Raw genomic sequence first — 18,032 nt, 5'->3', positions numbered from 1 at the left:
CAATTCACATTCATAAAAATAAGTTGTTGCAAAACAGCAATTCACAAACTCATGACCTAATTTATTCACAAAATGAAATTTTTAAGTTTCACAAAACATATTTTGTGAATTTAGTTGAATATTTACAATATGTTTACAAAATATTCACAAATGCTCAATTCACATTCACAAAAAGCAGTTTATATATTTGCAAACAGTAATTCATAAAATTCACAACCTAATTTATATTCACAAAATATATAATTTGGAAATGCAGTGAAATGTAAATTTGGTTGAACATTTACATAATATATTTAGAAAATATGATTCACAAATGCTTAATTCACATTCACAAAAATAAGCTTATATATTTGCAAACAGGAATTCAACTCATAACTTGTAAGTTAGGTGAATTAAATTTGTTTGCATATTTTATAAATATACTAATTTTGAAACTATTGTAGCTCCATAGTAAAAGCAGGTTTTGTCAAATTTAGACAACTTCTGGAACAATTTTTTCTCCAAACTATGGAATTATAAACCACAGATAATCAATGTTGTACAAATTGTGAACTTAGCGACAATAACTCAAGAAACATTCAAAGTTTAAGCAATTTTATTACAAAAATGTAAACATAAGTGATACAAAAAAAGAAAAGAAATGGCAATTTTGTATTGTTTTCCCAATAGCAATACTCAGGAAGGACATGAACATATAAATATGTAAATTTACATTTCTCCTGACTCAAACTTGGAGAGATCGTACAGCTGCACTTACACCAAGAATTAAATGAAAGAAATACATATAAAAATATTACGAAATATCCAAGCACCAGCTCATGTGCCAGGAAACTTAATTTTGACCAAACAGGAGTTTGTGTGTTTGACATTTTGTTTCCCTACATGCTTTTTGAGTGGATTGAACATGTTTAAGGGGTTCAGGCCTTTGATCAGTGCTGCGGTTGTTCATTTAGACATCTCAGATATTGGTTTCACTTGTGTCAGAGGATCCAGCCCATCTTTGATCATCTAGTTTTCCTGGCAGGCACCTAATAAAGATGTGTTTGTTATTTTAATCAACTGAAACGGATTGTACTGATAAGTTTCATACACACGTATATGCTTACAGGCTCCAATACGCTCCTCCAGGAATCCGACCTGCTCACTGAGCGAGTCGATGCGGTCTAGTTGCTGCAGAGAATGTGACAGGAAGTTGGTCCTCTCAGGCAGGAAGCTGTTAGTGTCTCCCACACCATCCAAGGGGAAGAGCGTGGTGAAGGGAGCCAGAACCATCTCCAGTTTCTACAGAAAGGAAGGTTTTTTGGTTATTTGAGGACACTTGAAATCATAACTTCACAAATGGCAAATATGAGAATATAGTTTCATACAGTAGTACTTACAATAGTTAACAAACTAACAATGAACAATACTTCCACGGCATTTATTAATTGTATTAATGTTAATTTCAACATTTACTTATACATTTTTAAAATCCAAAGTTGTTAATTAGTTAATGCACTGTGTGAATTAACATGAACAATCGTCTTTAACTAACATTAACAAAGATTAATAAATGCTGTAAAAAAGATTAAGCATACTACTGTACTATTTTTGCAGTATGTAGTATGTTTTTGCAGATTTTCTGTATGCATGGATGACATACTACATTCTCCAAAATTCGCAAATGCACCGCAGGATTATTAAATTAACTAAAATAAACCATTAAAGAAAATGTTGTTACTTGAAATAAACATCTACAATTAAATAAAAATAAAAAACTTATTTAAAAAAAAAAAAAACTTTAAAATGTAAAATTTGAATTTAAACTTTTTTAAATTTAAAGTTTAACTTAATGTACTGAAATAACAAACTCAGATTGAAATAAACATTCATAAAAACTACGTAGACATATAAAAAACAAAAATGAATAAAAAAAAGGCAAACAAATTACCAAAAATTTAGCTAAAATGGAAAACAAATACTATTGATAAAAAATTCAAACTGTTAATAAAAACTATAATAGTATCTCAATGATACTAAACAGATAACATTACAATGAAAATATGTAATTTAAAAGCAATATTGTATCATATACTTCATACTATCACAAACTGTTGTTTAATTGAAACTTTAGGCAGTTTTTACAGTGCATATTCTGCAGTACGCTAGTGTTGTTTTGTTTCTATTTCAGTTATGTGAGATAATGAGTGTGTGCTGCAAGTGTTGTAATTGTTATTTACTAGCAATATCTGCCAAACACACTCTTTTCTGACCAGCAAAGGCTGTTAAAGGTCACCTGTTTCTGCCTGTGTTTAATGCGTAAGAATCTGTGATGTGTGAGCTTGACTACTGCTTTTAATTAAACTATTAGCGAGGCTTTGAACCAATAAGCTTTTTTGGCAAACGCGCTACAGTTTCCCGTCGTTTGAAGTGGGATGTGTCCCGAGGGTGGGTGTGTGTGTGTGTGTGTGTGTGTGTGTGTGTGTGTGTGAGTGAGAGACCTGCTCGAGGAGCTCCACTCTGTTTTTAAGGATCTGAACTTCTTCTGTAACGTTTTCCACCAATCCCAAACCTCCACCTTTAAGAACAAAAGAAATACACACAGAAATTAGAGACGGATCACACACACCCACACACACAGACATTCAGCCTTAATTAAAACCTGTAATGCAGCACACAACTCTATTTTTGATGTTTTAAGATCCAGGCTTATTAAACATAAATAATGCTTATATTCAGCAAGCAACATGCAAACACACAAACTGACTGGGAGCTTTTGTAAGACTTCCAGAAAGCACTGTTGTTTTATGTTATATTTCTGCATGTTCTCTGCTTTCATGTATTCGTGATTAATGTCCATAGCGATCCCAGAGCAGACCAAAGAGCACAGATGAATAAAAAGACAGACATAAATAGAAATAGAAAGAGAGAGAATGAGTGGAGGGGGTGATAAAAGCAGGAAAGTTTGAGGTTTGGCAAGAATATGATGCAAATACTTTGATATACACTTGGGTCCAAAAGTCTGAGACCACTAGAAAAAATGTATTTATTTGTATTTTTTTTTTTAATTAATAAAAAATATTAATTAAGTATATTAACCACAAAAAAAAAAAAGAAAAAAAAGTAAACTTAATTTATGAATTTAAATATAAATTTAATATAAATTCTTTAGTTGAACTTTTTATTTATTTATATGAATTTATTTATTTAGTTACATTTTATTTTGAATTTTTACATTATTAAAATTGTAATTATTTATTTTATATATTTTTAAAGAAATAATGCTTTTGTTGATTAAACTATTTGACTAAATAATGCATTTGATTAATTTCTTAAATTATTGAATTAAAATATTTATTCATGTATTTATTTGATTATTTTAAATTATTTATTGAAAATGATGCACTGATTTATTTAATTGTTTGTTATCAGATGATTTATGTATTTAGTTTTTAAACAATTTAGTAAACATTTATTTATTAAACATTATTGCTTTATAATTATTTATTAAAGAAATAATGCTTTTGTTGGTTAAATTATTTTACTAAATGTATTTTTTAATTTCTTAAATTATTTATTCAAAATATGAATTAATATTTTATTCATATGATTATTTATTTATTTTAAATTTATTTATTGAAAATGATGCGTTGATTTATTTAATTATTTTTAATAATTGTTTTAATTATTAAACAATTTATTAAATATTATTGCTTTAATAACAGCAGCACTCAAGGTTACGTTAACAAGATCTGATTCTTTGAATTGTCTAAAAGAACATCTTTTACTTCAGTGGAAGCAGGAACATCTGGCCGTCTTTGCAAATAGTCACATGTCACTAATTTGCTACTTCTGACCAAGAAAGAGAACAAAATCATTTAAATCATTTCATCAAAAACCTACAACTTTCTTCATTTCCAGGTTAAAATGAGAAAATCCCAGTGTTCTCAGAATTTTGCATCCCACTGTACATGAAATCAGGTCAGATTTCATCACAAGCGTAAAAAAATAACCGATGACTGTGATTGGTTGTTTTGTGAATGGAAGTGATTGACACCCAATCATATCAGAGCTCAGCCCAGTAAGCCCCGCCCCTTGGTAGTTATTCAGAATGTTTTGGGTTGTGAGCTCTAACAGTCTAAAAACTAGTCAATGGGTTGCGCGCGCACACACACACACACACACACACACACACACACAGAAACTCGGTCAATCTGTCCCAGATGTGTGGTGTTATGAAGACATGTGGGAGCGAGCGAGAGCCGCTGTGTGTGTGTGTGTGATTTGTGTGAAGGAAAGCAGTGACCCCCAGCAGTCTGAGTTTGATAGATCTGGAATGTGAGCTACGGATCGAGCCAAAACGAAAGCGGGAACAACAACTACAAATCGTGTCTGGCGGTGGCCTCTACAAAATCACCATCATCACACAACTAAACATTCAGCTTCCTGTTCCTCTATCTGATGACACTAATGTAGTTATAAACTCCAGCTTTCTGGGGATTTGGGCCCCATAAACTCAACAGAGCATTTGGATATTCATTTATGTGGTCAGAATGACATTATAACAAGAGATGAGGGCAAAAAGCAATGCTCTCTCTTTCTCTGTTCCTTTAGATTTTAACAATCCACTTAAAGAGAAGGAATGTTATTTTTTAGCTAAAGTTAAAAATACTCTCATTCCACTTGTGTAAAAATGTGTAAAATCAGCAAGTTTAGTCCAACAATAAAAAAGACAATTAAAACAGACGATGCAAGAAAGACGTTTAAATCACTTCAACATATCTTTAACACATGCACACACTGAACAAGCAATTAGACACTTTGCCTTTAACATGTATTAATAAATACCTCAATAATATCAAAAATATCATAGTTTATTTTTGGTACTACAGAGAAACTGTAGTAATCTGGTATTAGCCAACACTGCCATAAATAATTCATTAAAGCTAAAATATAATTTTTTAATAGAATGATTTTATTAAAAAATATTTATTTTGATTATAATGATTTTTAATTTAATATTTATTTTAATATATTTTTTATTTTTTTATTATATATTTTTACATTTTAGTTTTATTTATATTAAATTAGTAATAGTTTTATTAAATTCATGTTTAATTAATTTAATTTAATTATTATTTTGTATTAATTTAATTTTTTTTTTTTCTGTAGCAACAGTAACTAACAAATAAGATATTTGGTGTGAACTGAATAAAATGAGCTTGCACCTTGAGGTTTGTTGAAAGTATTCTGTTATTAGCTACAACTGTTATCAAAAAAGAAAAAGATTTTAAAAAGCTTACATATTTCTTTATTAAATATTTTAAATTAACATTTTTATTGTTTTTAATATTTAATCTTTCATATATATTTATTTATTTATTTATTTATATGTGTGTGTAAACTATGGCTACCATAGTAAATATTTAGAAGTGAACAACTCTTCCTGTTCAGTATAAAAATGATTATTTTAAACAATTTTCCCATGAATCTTATTATTAATAATAAGTAACTGTACCAAATAAAGCAGTTGGTGAAAAGTGATTACCATGGTAAAAAAGGGGGCTGGTGTTGCTGGTCAGTGAGGCTGATGACAGGTTTAGAGTAATCTGATCTCGCACCTCGAGTCTCAGCGGACGTCCCACAGACAGATGCTGATGTGTGACTCTGGGTCAAACTCAATCACACTGGTGCTCAGGGTCACTTAAAGGTTTTCTTATGATAAAAACAAAGCGTTTCCCTACAGAAACAAGGTTTTCACCAAACGTTTCGGTGACCTTACTACAAGCATGGATCCAGACATTATTGCTGAGACGTGGAAATGTGCTGCTCTCTTGTTCAAACTCCAGGAATGTGTGTTTGAGCTCCGGCCAGCAGTCAGAACGAGTGGCCATTATTTTAGCCTGTCGCTAGGAAACAAGACTATCTAGGGCCAGAGGAGATTCTGATCCTGCTGTTATTTTTAAATCACAGACAGATTTGAAATAGTGTAGGGAGAGAAAAATGAAGAAACAAAGAAAAAGAGAGGAGCAAGACGCTGCCAACACAAGCAGACGAACAGAGAAGATAACGCTCAGCAGTTCTCATAAAGACATTAGACACTTCTCAGCTGAAAGAAACAATAAGTTTAATATAAAACTATTAAAACATTTTTGTTAATTGAAAGAAAGCTGGAATAAATACTCTATAAATATTACATGAAAAACTAAATTGAACTTTTACATCTTATCTTAGGAAAGTTAGAGCACTAAAATTAACTAAAACCTGAATCTAGAACTCTTAAAAACAATAAATGAATAAAAATAAATCAATGAAACCTAAATAGTAAAACATTTTTTTAAAAGAGACAAACTAAACTTCAAATGAAAACTGAAAATATTAAATTTAAACGATTCAAAAAAAAAAAAAAAAAAAAAAATATATATATATATATACACAATTATTTAAAATAATAATTACATTATAATTAAAATAATATTAATAATAATTAAAATTATATTCAAGCAAAAGTTTAACTGTCATAGATTAAGTTAAATGAAAATTAAAAATGAAATAAAATAAATAAATCTAAATAGTACATTTTAATATATATGCATATAACAAAATAAAAAATTCAAATTAAATTCAAATGAAAACCAAAAATATAAAATTTAAAGCTAATTCATATGAATAAATATTAATAACATACATTTATGATAATATTAAAATAACACTTGTTCTGCATGTTGCCATTTTCAAGCAAAGGTTTAGTTGTCATAGACTAACTAAAACTAAAACAGAAAGAAAAATAAATAGTGATGTTTATAATGTTAATAATAATTTAAAAATTACAAAACACATAACAAAATTACTTAAAATGAAACTTAAATTAAAATAAAAACTAAAGAATTCAAAATATGAATAACTTAATATTAAAATAATATTAAAATAACTATAATATATATATATATATATATATATATATATATATATATATATATATATATATATATATATATATATATATATATATATATATGTGTGTGTGTGTGTAACAATGACAACTACACTTTTGCTTGAAATTATATATATATACATATATATTAATGTTATTTATAATTTAATATTAACTAAATATTTGTTTTATGTAATAAAATTTAATTTTATTATAATATTTATAATTAATTCATTTCTGGAGGGGAAAAAAAACTTTGTCAAGATCTGTTTGAAGAAATATAATTCAGCTCCACAATCTGTGAAATGACATAATGCTCTTAACAAAGAAGCTCAATGACAGACACAGTATTTGTAAGGAAACTGCGTGCTGCTGTTGAGCGAGCCGCCGGGTGTTCAGGGGTCTGTTATTGTGGTTTTGAGGTGGTTATCGGACGGATGTGGTCCAGGTTTGTGGTTGGTCTGTATGTTGTTGCTGAGGTCACCAGTCACAGTGCACTATTACTCACGGTACGAGTTGAGAGTGGCATAGCGCGTACCAAAAGTAATAATGAACCGTGAGTCTGGTCAGGGCTCCACCTGCAGGGGGCGCTAGAGGGGAAACACACTCATATACCGCAGTATAAAAGCCCACAATCACATATTTCTGACACCCTAATGTAGTAATACAATTTTTAATCATGTGTTTTCAAGACCATTTTTTATGTACTATTCATCTGAAGATGTATGCAAGTTTAGAATAAGCGTGTCTCTATTCTTTTGAAAGCAGTGTGTAAAAAAGTGCTGGGATTTTCAGTGGATTTGAGAAATATGCATTTGTGCATGCTTTTTGGGTTAATATTGCCCACAATGCCTTGTGCAATGGAAAAGCGGGAATCTGAGACCGTCCTCTTCCCACACTTTCAGTTGCAGAAAAGTGGTCAGGAATGTGGGACTGAAATCGTTTATAAATGTATGAACTTATGATGAATTATTGGCTAATGCATGCAGATCTATGCGAACAGCGATCTATGGTATTACAGTGAGTTTAATGTGCATATAATGTGTCCCAATGCTTGCATACTTAAAAGTATGTCATTTATGTCCTGATATCGTCACAAAGTATATAGTTGTAGTGTGTATTAGAAATAAACAAACTGGGATGCAACATATACACTTGTTCCATAGACTTATGCTTTAATGCTTTAAATTAAATAATTAAAATATTAAATATATGTATCTAAATATACATATATTTATGAGTATATATTTAAATACATAGTTAAATATAAATTAAAATAATAATAATAAATTAATCAAATTAAAAATACATTGATTTGCAAAAATAAAATGTTAAGTTGGACAAACTTGTTCCATAGACTTATGCTTTAATACTTTAAATGTAAATAATTTAAATATTAAATATATGTATTTACATATAAATATATTTAAATAAAACATATTTAAATATAAATTAAAATAAAAGAATACAAGTTATTTGTTTTGCAAAAATAAAATGTTAATTTGGACAAACTTGTTCTATAGACTTGTGCTTTAAATTAAAATAATTAAAATATTAAATATATGTATTTAAATATCATTATATTTAAATAAAATATATATTTATGAATATATATTTAAATATATAGTTAAATATAAAATAAAATAATAAAACAATAAATCTAACTAAAATTGGTTCAATAGTCTCATGCTTTATTGTTTTAATAAATACACTTAAATATTTAAAAACAAAATAAAGAATTTTTAATTCATTAAATTCATTTTTATGAATTTTTAATTCATTAAAAATTAAAATATTATATTATTATAAAACATTTATATTATATTGTTATATATATTATATATCTAAATTTTTGTAAAGAAATTCATGCCTGGAAATTCTGTCTGGAGAGTCATCGTTCTTGTATCTATTACTCTGAGTTTGAGTGTTAAGCCAGTGTGGATGATGGGTCTCTACATCAGTATGTCTGCGGCTGATGATAATGTATACATGTCTTACCAGCATGGCTTCTAGATGAGCGATCGTCTGCTTTTGGAGGCCCGGTGGGCGGCGGGGAGGGGGCAGGAATTCTTGAACACGTTATTTCATCTTCAGCCAGACTGAATCCGTCCTGACACACACACCGATAACTCCCCACCGTATTCACACACTTCTGTGAGCAGCGATGACCTTCCTTACACTCATCCACATCTGACAGAGAAAGAAGGCTTTTGAAATATGTCTTTGAAATATGTTATCATAAAATCTTCAGTATTTCAGTATCCCCCCTCCCCCCCAAAAAAAGCCTACTTATAATGATAGTAAAGCTTTCTTGCACCAAAACGTAAAAATAAAGTTTCTCATTTTCACTTTCAACACTTAAACCAGATTTTCAAAGCTTTTTATAATTATATATTTACTAAAATTGAAAAATTATTTATATATTCATTACCATTTTATAAAATTTGAATTAAATTTTACATTTTTATATATAATATTTAAAAAATATTCATATTTACATAATAATTAATCATTTACAGGGCTTTTCTTGCTCTTTTATGTTTAATTACATTATATAAATATATATGGACAAAACCAACAAATATACATATATTATATTATAACCAAAGAGCAAAAAAAGCCCTTTAAAATAAATGTACAAAGCAAAAATAGTCTCAAATTGTGATTGTATTTATTTGTATATGTATATTTGTTGGTTTTGTCCATGGACATCAATTCTTTGAGTATGCAACTCAGTTTATAAAGCATGTGCCATAAACATAACTGTAAATGAACATTTGTGCGTGTTTTTATGTACCTGTTTGACAGTATCGTCCCGTCCATCCTTTTAGACATGCACAGTGATTAGGCCTTACACACGATCCTCCGTTTGCACAAGACTGCTCACACACCGCTAGTGAGAGAGACATATGTAAAAACACACACACACACACACACACACATGCAGTTATAAATCCAAGAGAACACACATTTAGGGCTCATGTTAAGCAGTATGGTGTCCGTTTACCTTGGTTACAGTTGTGTGAATGCATGCGTCGCCATCCCGGACAGCATTCTGGGTAAATGTGTACATTCGGAGCTGCTCTGCTCACCTGCCTGTAAGAAACCCTGTAGATTGTCCTGTAAAACACACAGTACAGTGAAACGCTGATACATTATGAAGTATAATATGTATTTTGATGTGTTTTGGGTGTTCTTACTTGTACGTGCTACACATGCGGTGGTTTTGGCACATGGTGATGTAGGGTTTGTGTATGGGCTGAAGAAACGACTCTGTGCTGTAAGACACACGACGACTCCAGGCATCTCCAACACACACTCTCCTCCTGAAACACAAACACACAATTATACACAAACACACTCCTACGCACAAATACTGCTTATATATACTCTACTGTTCAAAGGTTTGGGGTTGGTAAGATTTTGATGTTTTTGAAAGAAGCCACTTATGCTCACCAAGCCTGCATTTATTTGATCAAACATACAGTAAAACATGTACAATTATGAAATATTATAACTGTTTTCTATTTGAATATATTTTAAAATATAATTTATTCCTGTGATCAAAGCTGAATTTTCAGCATCATTACTCCAGACTTCAGTGTCACATGGTCCTTCAGAAATCATTATAATATGCTGATTTGCTGCTCAAGAAACATTTCTACCAATGTTGAAATCAGTTGTGCTGCTTAATATTTTTGTGGAAACCATGATACATTTTTTCAGGCTTTTTTGATTAATAGAAAGCATTTATTTGAAAGAGAAACATTTTATAACATTATAAATACATTTACTGTCACGTTTGATCAAATTAATGCATCCTTGCTGAATAAAAGTAAAAAACAAAAAACCTGACCTCAAACAGTAGTATGTACATACAGTCAAAAGTTTACATACACCTTGCAGAATCTGTAAAATGTTAGTTATTTTACCAAAATAAGAGGGATCATACAAAATGCATGTTATTATTTAGTACTGACCTGAATAAGATATTTCACATAAAAGATGTTTACGTATAGCCCACAAGAGAAAATAATAGTTCAATTTATAAAAATGACCCCGTTCAAAAGTTTGCATCCCCTTGATTCTCAATACTGTGTTATTACCTGAACGATCCACAGCTGTGTTTTTTTTTGTTTGTTTGTTTAGTGATAGTTGTTCATGAGTCCCTTGTTTGTCCTGAACAGTTAAACTGCCTGCTGTTCTTCAGAAAAATCCTTCAGGTCCCACAAAATCTTTGGTTTTGTGTATTTGACCCCTTTCCAACAATGACTGTATGATTTTGAGATCCATCTTTCACACTGAGGACAACTGAGGGACTCATATGCAACTATTACAGAATGTTCAAATGCTCACTGATGCGCCAGAAGGAAAAAACATGCATTAAGAGCCGGGGGGTGAAAACTTTTGTACAAAATGTGTACATGTTGTTTTTACATCAAAAGCTTTGCTGTCCATCAGCTGTAACTGGACATGACAGTCTGATGTAATTAGCTGCTATTATATGCATTGACCTTTAACCTTATATTGACCTCTGACCCCTGAGGCCTTAGAGCATGAGAATTGACATTTCCTGACACTACAGACGCTACAGTGTGTGCATTTACCCGTGGTGACCGTGAATCTGAGGCGTGCAGGTCACATGCAGGAGAAACAGAGAGGAGGAGAGCAGCACCGCTGTGTACATCTCTCTCTCTCTCTCTGTCTCTGTCACTCGCTCAGGTGTGTGTGTGTGTCCACCTCAGGTACAACCAACTCTGTCAGCTACCTGAGATAGATAGATAGATAGATAGATAGACAGACATTTATAACATTATTTTCAAAGTAATATATATATATATATATATGCTGTCAAACGATTAATTGTGATTAATCGCATCCAAAATAAAGGTTTTTTGTTTATAGAATATATGTATGTGTACTGTGTATATTTATTATGTATATATAAATACAAACATACAGTATATATTTTGAATGTGTATACATTTATATTCTTATATTTTATATAAATGTATTTAATATTTAAACATAAAATATTTTTTCTTAAATGTATACATGCATGTCTTTGTATTTATATATGCATAATAAATATGCACAGTATGCACACATATATTGTGTAAACAAAAACTATTTTTGATGCGATTAATCACGATTAATCGTTTGACAGAACTAATATATATGCACACATACATTTAAAATAATATATAATACTAACAATGATACATGATAATAATACATTATGACTTTAAGTTGAAAATGAGCACATCAGAGCACAGTATTATCCTCAGATCTGAGATCTGAGCATTTAGCTTGTATTTTGGAAATGTTATTTATGCAGTAACAGCTGGATCCCATCATACATACAACACAACTGTTCTTCAGACAGACATTAAGAATTAAAACACGCATTTATAACCATTCTGCAAAAGCACACAGTTATGACCCGTTTCATGTTTAAACGAGAGAGAGTTAATGCACTTTTAAAGGCAGAGAATCAGAGACAATTAATCATCATTAAGAAGTGCATTTGTTGCAAATCATAGTGGATTGAACTGAACATGAACATTCTGAGAAATCTGTGTAAATACACACATACTTGCACGTTTGCGGTACGGTCGATTTAAAAGTAAAATCAGTCAGATTCTAACTCATAATGCAGCTAAAATGTCTTTTTCTTCTATTGGGGTGTAATAAAGACGTGTTTCCGTGAAGATTTCAGGTTATACAGGTATTAAATATTATTTTCATAAGAACATTTTATTAAAAACATGACTTTGATTAATGAAACAGCGTTGTCCTGCCACACACATGCATGTACATATCTCTATTTCTTCACAAAGCCAACTTTATTAAAAGTCATTTCTCTTCCTGAACGTGAGCATGTACACACGTGTGTTCTCATCTTGAACAGCTTACAGTAATCATTAGGTTATTGCTGCTTTAATGAGTTCAGGTTTAGAGCGCGGTGTAAAACAGATCTCTGTATTCCCCGGAGAGCTTTTGACAACAACCCTAAAGCTGCAGCTATTATACCTACCACACCTGTGTGTGTGTGTGTGTGTGTGTGTGTGTTATAGTAAGAAGCACTTTAAATGAGCTCTCGTCTCATATTTTCTGGAGATTAACGACCCATCTTACTCCTGTTCTGTGTTTAATGATTTTGTCCCGTGTGTGGGATGGTAAAGTCTGCACTTGGTTTTTGGATTTACCTCAGGGACAGAATGAGTTCGCGAGCAAAACTTAGTGGGTTTTATTTTTAGACTTTAGAAAACTTTCCAAATGTGACAAACAAGACCCAATTAGAGTTTTATAGACAACTTTGTAAGACATCACTACTCTTGATGTAAAGGTTGTTTTAAATAAGGCAGCAAAAATCAAAGATAGCCTACTACGTTTTGACTAAATGCTGAGGCAAAACAATATCACAGACAAAACAATCCCAGAATGCATTGCAAGAAGCTCAGTGAAAAGATGAATTAAATACCAAAACATATTTTAATGAGAGGAAGTGCACTTACAGTACTTGTAGAGTACTTCAAATGTTAAGGGGATATATATATATATATATTTTTTTTTTTTTTTTTAAAGCATATAATATATAATATGCAGATAATATAGCAATGAAATAAAAGGCCACTTAGGTTTCCTTAAAGTACACTAAAGAAAAATGTAAAGTACAATTTAAATCATTATTCTTTAATAATCTTTTATTGTGCTTTAAAGTACACTTGCATTGATGTATTGACTAACATACTAAAACACAGGTAAAGTACATGATTATAATTTTCACTGAAGTGTTATTTGATACTACATGTAAAATTTACTTCATCTTTGCAAATGTGTAATTACAAATATATTTAAATACATGACATAAAAAGAAGTACTTAAGTCTAACTGCATTTAATATAAATTTAAACTATAATACATTGTCATTTAATTGCAAATAACATGCAATTAAACATCTGAAAACATTATTCAGTTAACAAGTATATTTGTTTAAAGTTTATTACTTTCAAGTGCTCTTATTAAAAGTATGCTACAGTGTACTTCTTTTACACAAGGGTATCTAATAGTTTAATCTGTTTAAAAATGTATTTAACCTGAATTTGTGTTTCTTAATGCATTTAATGCTAATTTGAGCATTGACATTAGCTTAGCAACATGCTAACATAACAATCCCAAAATAGATTGCGACAAGATCTGTGGAGAAAAAAAAAACCCCACCCAAGATGGTGGAGGAAATGAGAATTAGTTGTGAATATACTTGTGTTTCATTCAGTACCAAAATGAATGGATAAAAACTTAATGTAATTAAAAATTAACCCAGTTTACCCAATAGGCCTATTTGTATTTTTATGCTTATTTTTTGCTTAGCAACATGCTAACATCACAGAATTTCAGCTGAAATATGTTGAGTATGCTGATGTGTGTGTAACTGGCTAATCGTGAGTAATTCCTCATCTCAGGTGCGTTACAGTGTTTCTGTGTGTGCGTCTGTTTGTTTAATATCAGATTTGTTAAGATAACAACACTTTCGGCAGCGCTGGTGAGGTTTGACATCTCAGCCAAAGGATTATGGGTGAGATAGTGTTTTCACTTGTCTGTTTTGAGTCGGCCGGCCCACCGCAGAGCGTCCAACACCACAATGAAGCAGTAAAGTGGTTTAGGACTTCTGGATGACTTTCATACAGATCTCCTGCCAAACGCTTAATGGTTTCTACAGGTCCGTACCTACAGGCTGTTTCAGTTACAGACGCTGCTTATGTGTGCGTCTCCCACAATTCATCTGATCGCCGTCATGTGTAAACACTTACCACGTGTTGTATGTAAATGCTGCCAGATCTCTGATTCACGCTCTCTGAAAAGCAGTGAGTGTGTAACACATTGTGCATCTCGTAATTGTGCTGTGATGCAGCAACACCAATAGATTTACACTAAATAAGTCTTTCAAGCAAGATGAGGAAATGATAAATAGCTATTAAATAGTTAAAAGGATCAGTTCACCCAAAAATGAAAGTTTTGCTGAAAATGTACTCATCCTCAGGCCATTTAAGATACAGATGAGTTTGTTTCTTCATCAGATTTGGAGAAATGTAGCATTACATTGCTTGCTCACCATTAGTGAATGGGTGCCGCCAGAATGAGAGTCCAAACAGCTGATAAAAACATCACAATAATCCACACCACTCCAGTCCATCAATTAAAGTCTTGTGAAGGAAAAAGCTGCGTGTTTGTAAGAAACAAATCCATCATTAAAGTATTTTAACCATTGCTTCTGGACAAAATACAAGTCCATAATCATTAATAATGCTTCCACCAGTGAAAAAGTCCATTTACTGTTGTCCTCTCACATCAAAATCCACTAACATGTTTGTTTAGAACGGTTTTGGACTATTTTGACTTGTTAACTCTGTTTGATGTGAGTATTTCTCTCCTGATCCAGACGAGAAGACTTTTTCACTGAAAGAAGTAATATTAAGGATAGACAACTTTAAAAAAGTCTCAATTATGGATTTGTTTCTTACAAACAATGCAGCTTTTTTCTTCACAAGATGTTAATTGATGGACTGGAGTGGTGTGGATTATTGTGATGTTTTTATCATCTGTTCGGACTCTCATTCTGACGGCACCCATTCACTTCAAAGAATCTACTGGTGAGCAAGTGATGTAATGCTAATTTCTCCAAATCTTTTTGATGAAGAGACATCTTGAATGACCTGAAGATGAGTAAATTTCCATTGTTGGGTGAACTATTCTTTTAAGGAAGAATAAAGAGTAAACATAATGGTGCAAACTTCCAATATTTCCATCAACATCATTAAATCACAATAACAGAGCAACAAGTATACAGTGCAAAAAAAAAAAAAAAAAGAAAAAAAATTCTCACTCAGCATTTTTGTCTTGTTTTACAGTAAATATATCTAAACATTATTAAATCAATGTTCATTTACTTGAGACGCAAAATTACATATGCCTTCTTTTCTGAACAATGAATCAAAATTAAGTGAGTTTATGCTTAAAAAAAGAACAAACGTTGTAAGTTGCAAATGTTTTTCTTCTTTTAAACAAATTCACTGAAGTTTTGATATTTAATTTTCCTTCTCATGTAAATACATCTTGTTTTAGGAATTTTCAGATATTTGTAAAAGTAAACAAGTTTTTTTGTGTAGAGTAGCAGTTTGTATGTGTGTGTATTACAAACTGTACATTTAAACAAAATGCCAAACCACGAGAAAAAAAAAAAAAAAGAATGAATGAAAAACTCTGTATGTCAACACACACTGGCATTTAGATCCACATCACTGCATATAATCACAAATAATGGCACTAATTAGAAGCGGAAGCAGTTAAGGCTAACGGAAGGCCAGCAGTTAGTGTGTGTGCTTATATTTGGAATGAAACACTAGCATACTGCTTAGTGTGCAGTATATACTGCATACTATTTCTTAAACAGTAGTATGTGAAACAAAATGCAATATGCATTTATAATAGTTTCAAAAATCAATTGCAAAAACCAATTCATCACTGGAAACAGAAGATCAAGTCAAGTACATTGCATTGTGGGATACAGCATCCTGTAGTGCGCATTTTGGTTATGCGAGTATTTTACTCAAACTATGCACAGTATGCATGCTACATAATTCAAATAATAAGAGAAATATGCAATTCTGAACAGGGTTTGTTGTAAGTATAGTATGTAGTTTGACCGCTTTATCGGTACACGACCAGCAGGCGGCGCTGTTTCTCTACAACATTATATGCGACCATTCACAGATTCCAGCGTTGATCCAGTTCAGTCTAATCTAATTATAATTATAGTAACACAAAAACACATAATGACCTGCACTACGCTGATGCATGCCCAAATAAATAATAATGAAGTGCATGATGCATGCCTGAATGTACATAAAGAATTTAAATTAAAATATGTGTACAATGACTCACTGAATCACTCGGATCCACTAGATTAACCGCTCGTGCGTGGATGGAAGAAGGGAAAGAAAGAGACTGGTCCCCCGGCGCGTCCCAAAAACAAAGTTTCCCAACAAATTCAGAGGCCAGGGCTGGAATAATCTTATAAATAGTCCAAAAACACACATGTGCCCAAACTCGCTCTGGCAATTCCTGCGCGCGTCTCCCGTGGCTCGGCTCTCCGTGTTTAGGAGTTTTTTGCACACTCAGTTCTCTCACAACTGTCAAAGCGTGCAGGGGGGTAACCACACCACTACTGCCCCTCCTTCACCGGGACGTCCCGGGAGAAACACTCACGCAAGAGCTCACGGGAGACCCTCGCGCCGCGTGACGTCACCCGCAGCAGCTCAGTTTACCGGGTCACACACCGAGAAATAAATAAAATTAAAAACCCACTTCCAGATACAAATATTATTTGCTGTTAATAAATCAATAAAGGAATAGCCTATTTATATACACTACTAGTCACTACCTGATTTATGAATAGTTAAATGCTTGAAATTAGATTTGTAGACAAATGTGAATTGCCTAAGATGCACGCGCATATCTTCACGATCACAAAAAAAGTTTACATATTTGTGTGCTTGTGTATAATGAAAACAATTTAATTTTATAACTTATAAAATACTGAAAACAATTATTTAAAAACCTTCGCCAAAATCACAAATTCTAAAATTGTATAAACTATTTTCGTTAAAACTATTTTTAATAAGTATTTTTCCGTTTTTTTTTTTTTTTTTTTTAAGGCTAAGTGTTTAAAAAAAACAAAAACATAATTTTACATCGTCCGTTTCAGTAGTTACGAAACTTTAATTTCATATATCATTCATTTTGAATTGTATATGAACTGCTCCATATATAATGTTCAAAGGCTTACCGAAAGTGTAATCAAAGAAAATCCCCACGCCGATATAAAAACACTCACCCTGTTAATAAAATCACGTGATGTCGCGCTGAGCTCGAGGCCATTCGATCCACCTGTCGCGCGCTCTGACGTGCTTCTCCATCGCCACCATTTCTTATAAACTCTTCTTCTCTCTGATAAAGAGCACCGTGCGGTCAAAATCTCGATGCTCCCCGTGATCCGACTGGCGAGGAATGAGATGCTTTTGGGCGTTTTTCTCCTGCTTTTTATTCCGCGCTTCCT

At 31.7% G+C, this 18,032-nt stretch overlaps 1 protein-coding gene across 2 annotated transcripts; it reads right to left on the bottom strand.

Annotated features, from left to right (window-relative positions):
• Positions 1 to 577: 577 nt before the first annotated feature.
• egfl7 (EGF-like-domain, multiple 7) lies at positions 578 to 17,973 on the bottom strand. 2 transcript variants are annotated; one of them, XM_058758594.1, is made up of 9 exons: positions 17,811 to 17,973; positions 11,521 to 11,681; positions 10,114 to 10,239; positions 9,921 to 10,033; positions 9,711 to 9,806; positions 8,912 to 9,103; positions 2,481 to 2,557; positions 1,107 to 1,281; positions 578 to 1,028 (listed from the first exon to the last, which is right to left on the bottom strand). In XM_058758594.1, exons 2-9 carry the CDS (start codon positions 11,598 to 11,600, stop codon positions 1,009 to 1,011), a joined length of 879 nt encoding a protein of 292 aa, XP_058614577.1. In that variant the 5' UTR covers positions 11,601 to 11,681; positions 17,811 to 17,973; the 3' UTR covers positions 578 to 1,008. The 2 variants fall into 2 exon arrangements, with proteins under 2 accessions (XP_058614577.1, XP_058614578.1); XM_058758595.1 differs by lacking the exon at positions 17,811 to 17,973 and adding an exon at positions 16,859 to 17,794.
• Positions 17,974 to 18,032: the final 59 nt, after the last annotated feature.

The sequence above is a fragment of the Onychostoma macrolepis genome, chromosome 21 (assembly GCF_012432095.1).
Source record: "Onychostoma macrolepis isolate SWU-2019 chromosome 21, ASM1243209v1, whole genome shotgun sequence".
Lineage (NCBI taxonomy): Eukaryota > Metazoa > Chordata > Actinopteri > Cypriniformes > Cyprinidae > Onychostoma > Onychostoma macrolepis.
Note: the sequence above shows the minus strand (reverse complement) of the source record. Positions and strands in the feature narration are given on the sequence as shown.

What these genes read in the sequence shown, in the direction of transcription:
- egfl7 (XM_058758594.1), bottom strand. Translation starts at nt 11,600, where the DNA reads ATGTACACAGCGGTGCTGCTCTCCTCCTCTCTGTTTCTCCTGCATGTG. An exon ending in CAGATTCACGGTCACCACGG is followed by an intron (nt 10,240 to 11,520) that starts GTAAATGCACAC and finishes TTTGTGTTTCAG; the next exon opens with GAGGAGAGTGTGTGTTGGAG. An exon ending in GGGACGATACTGTCAAACAG is followed by an intron (nt 9,104 to 9,710) that starts GTACATAAAAAC and finishes TTTCTCTGTCAG; the next exon opens with ATGTGGATGAGTGTAAGGAA.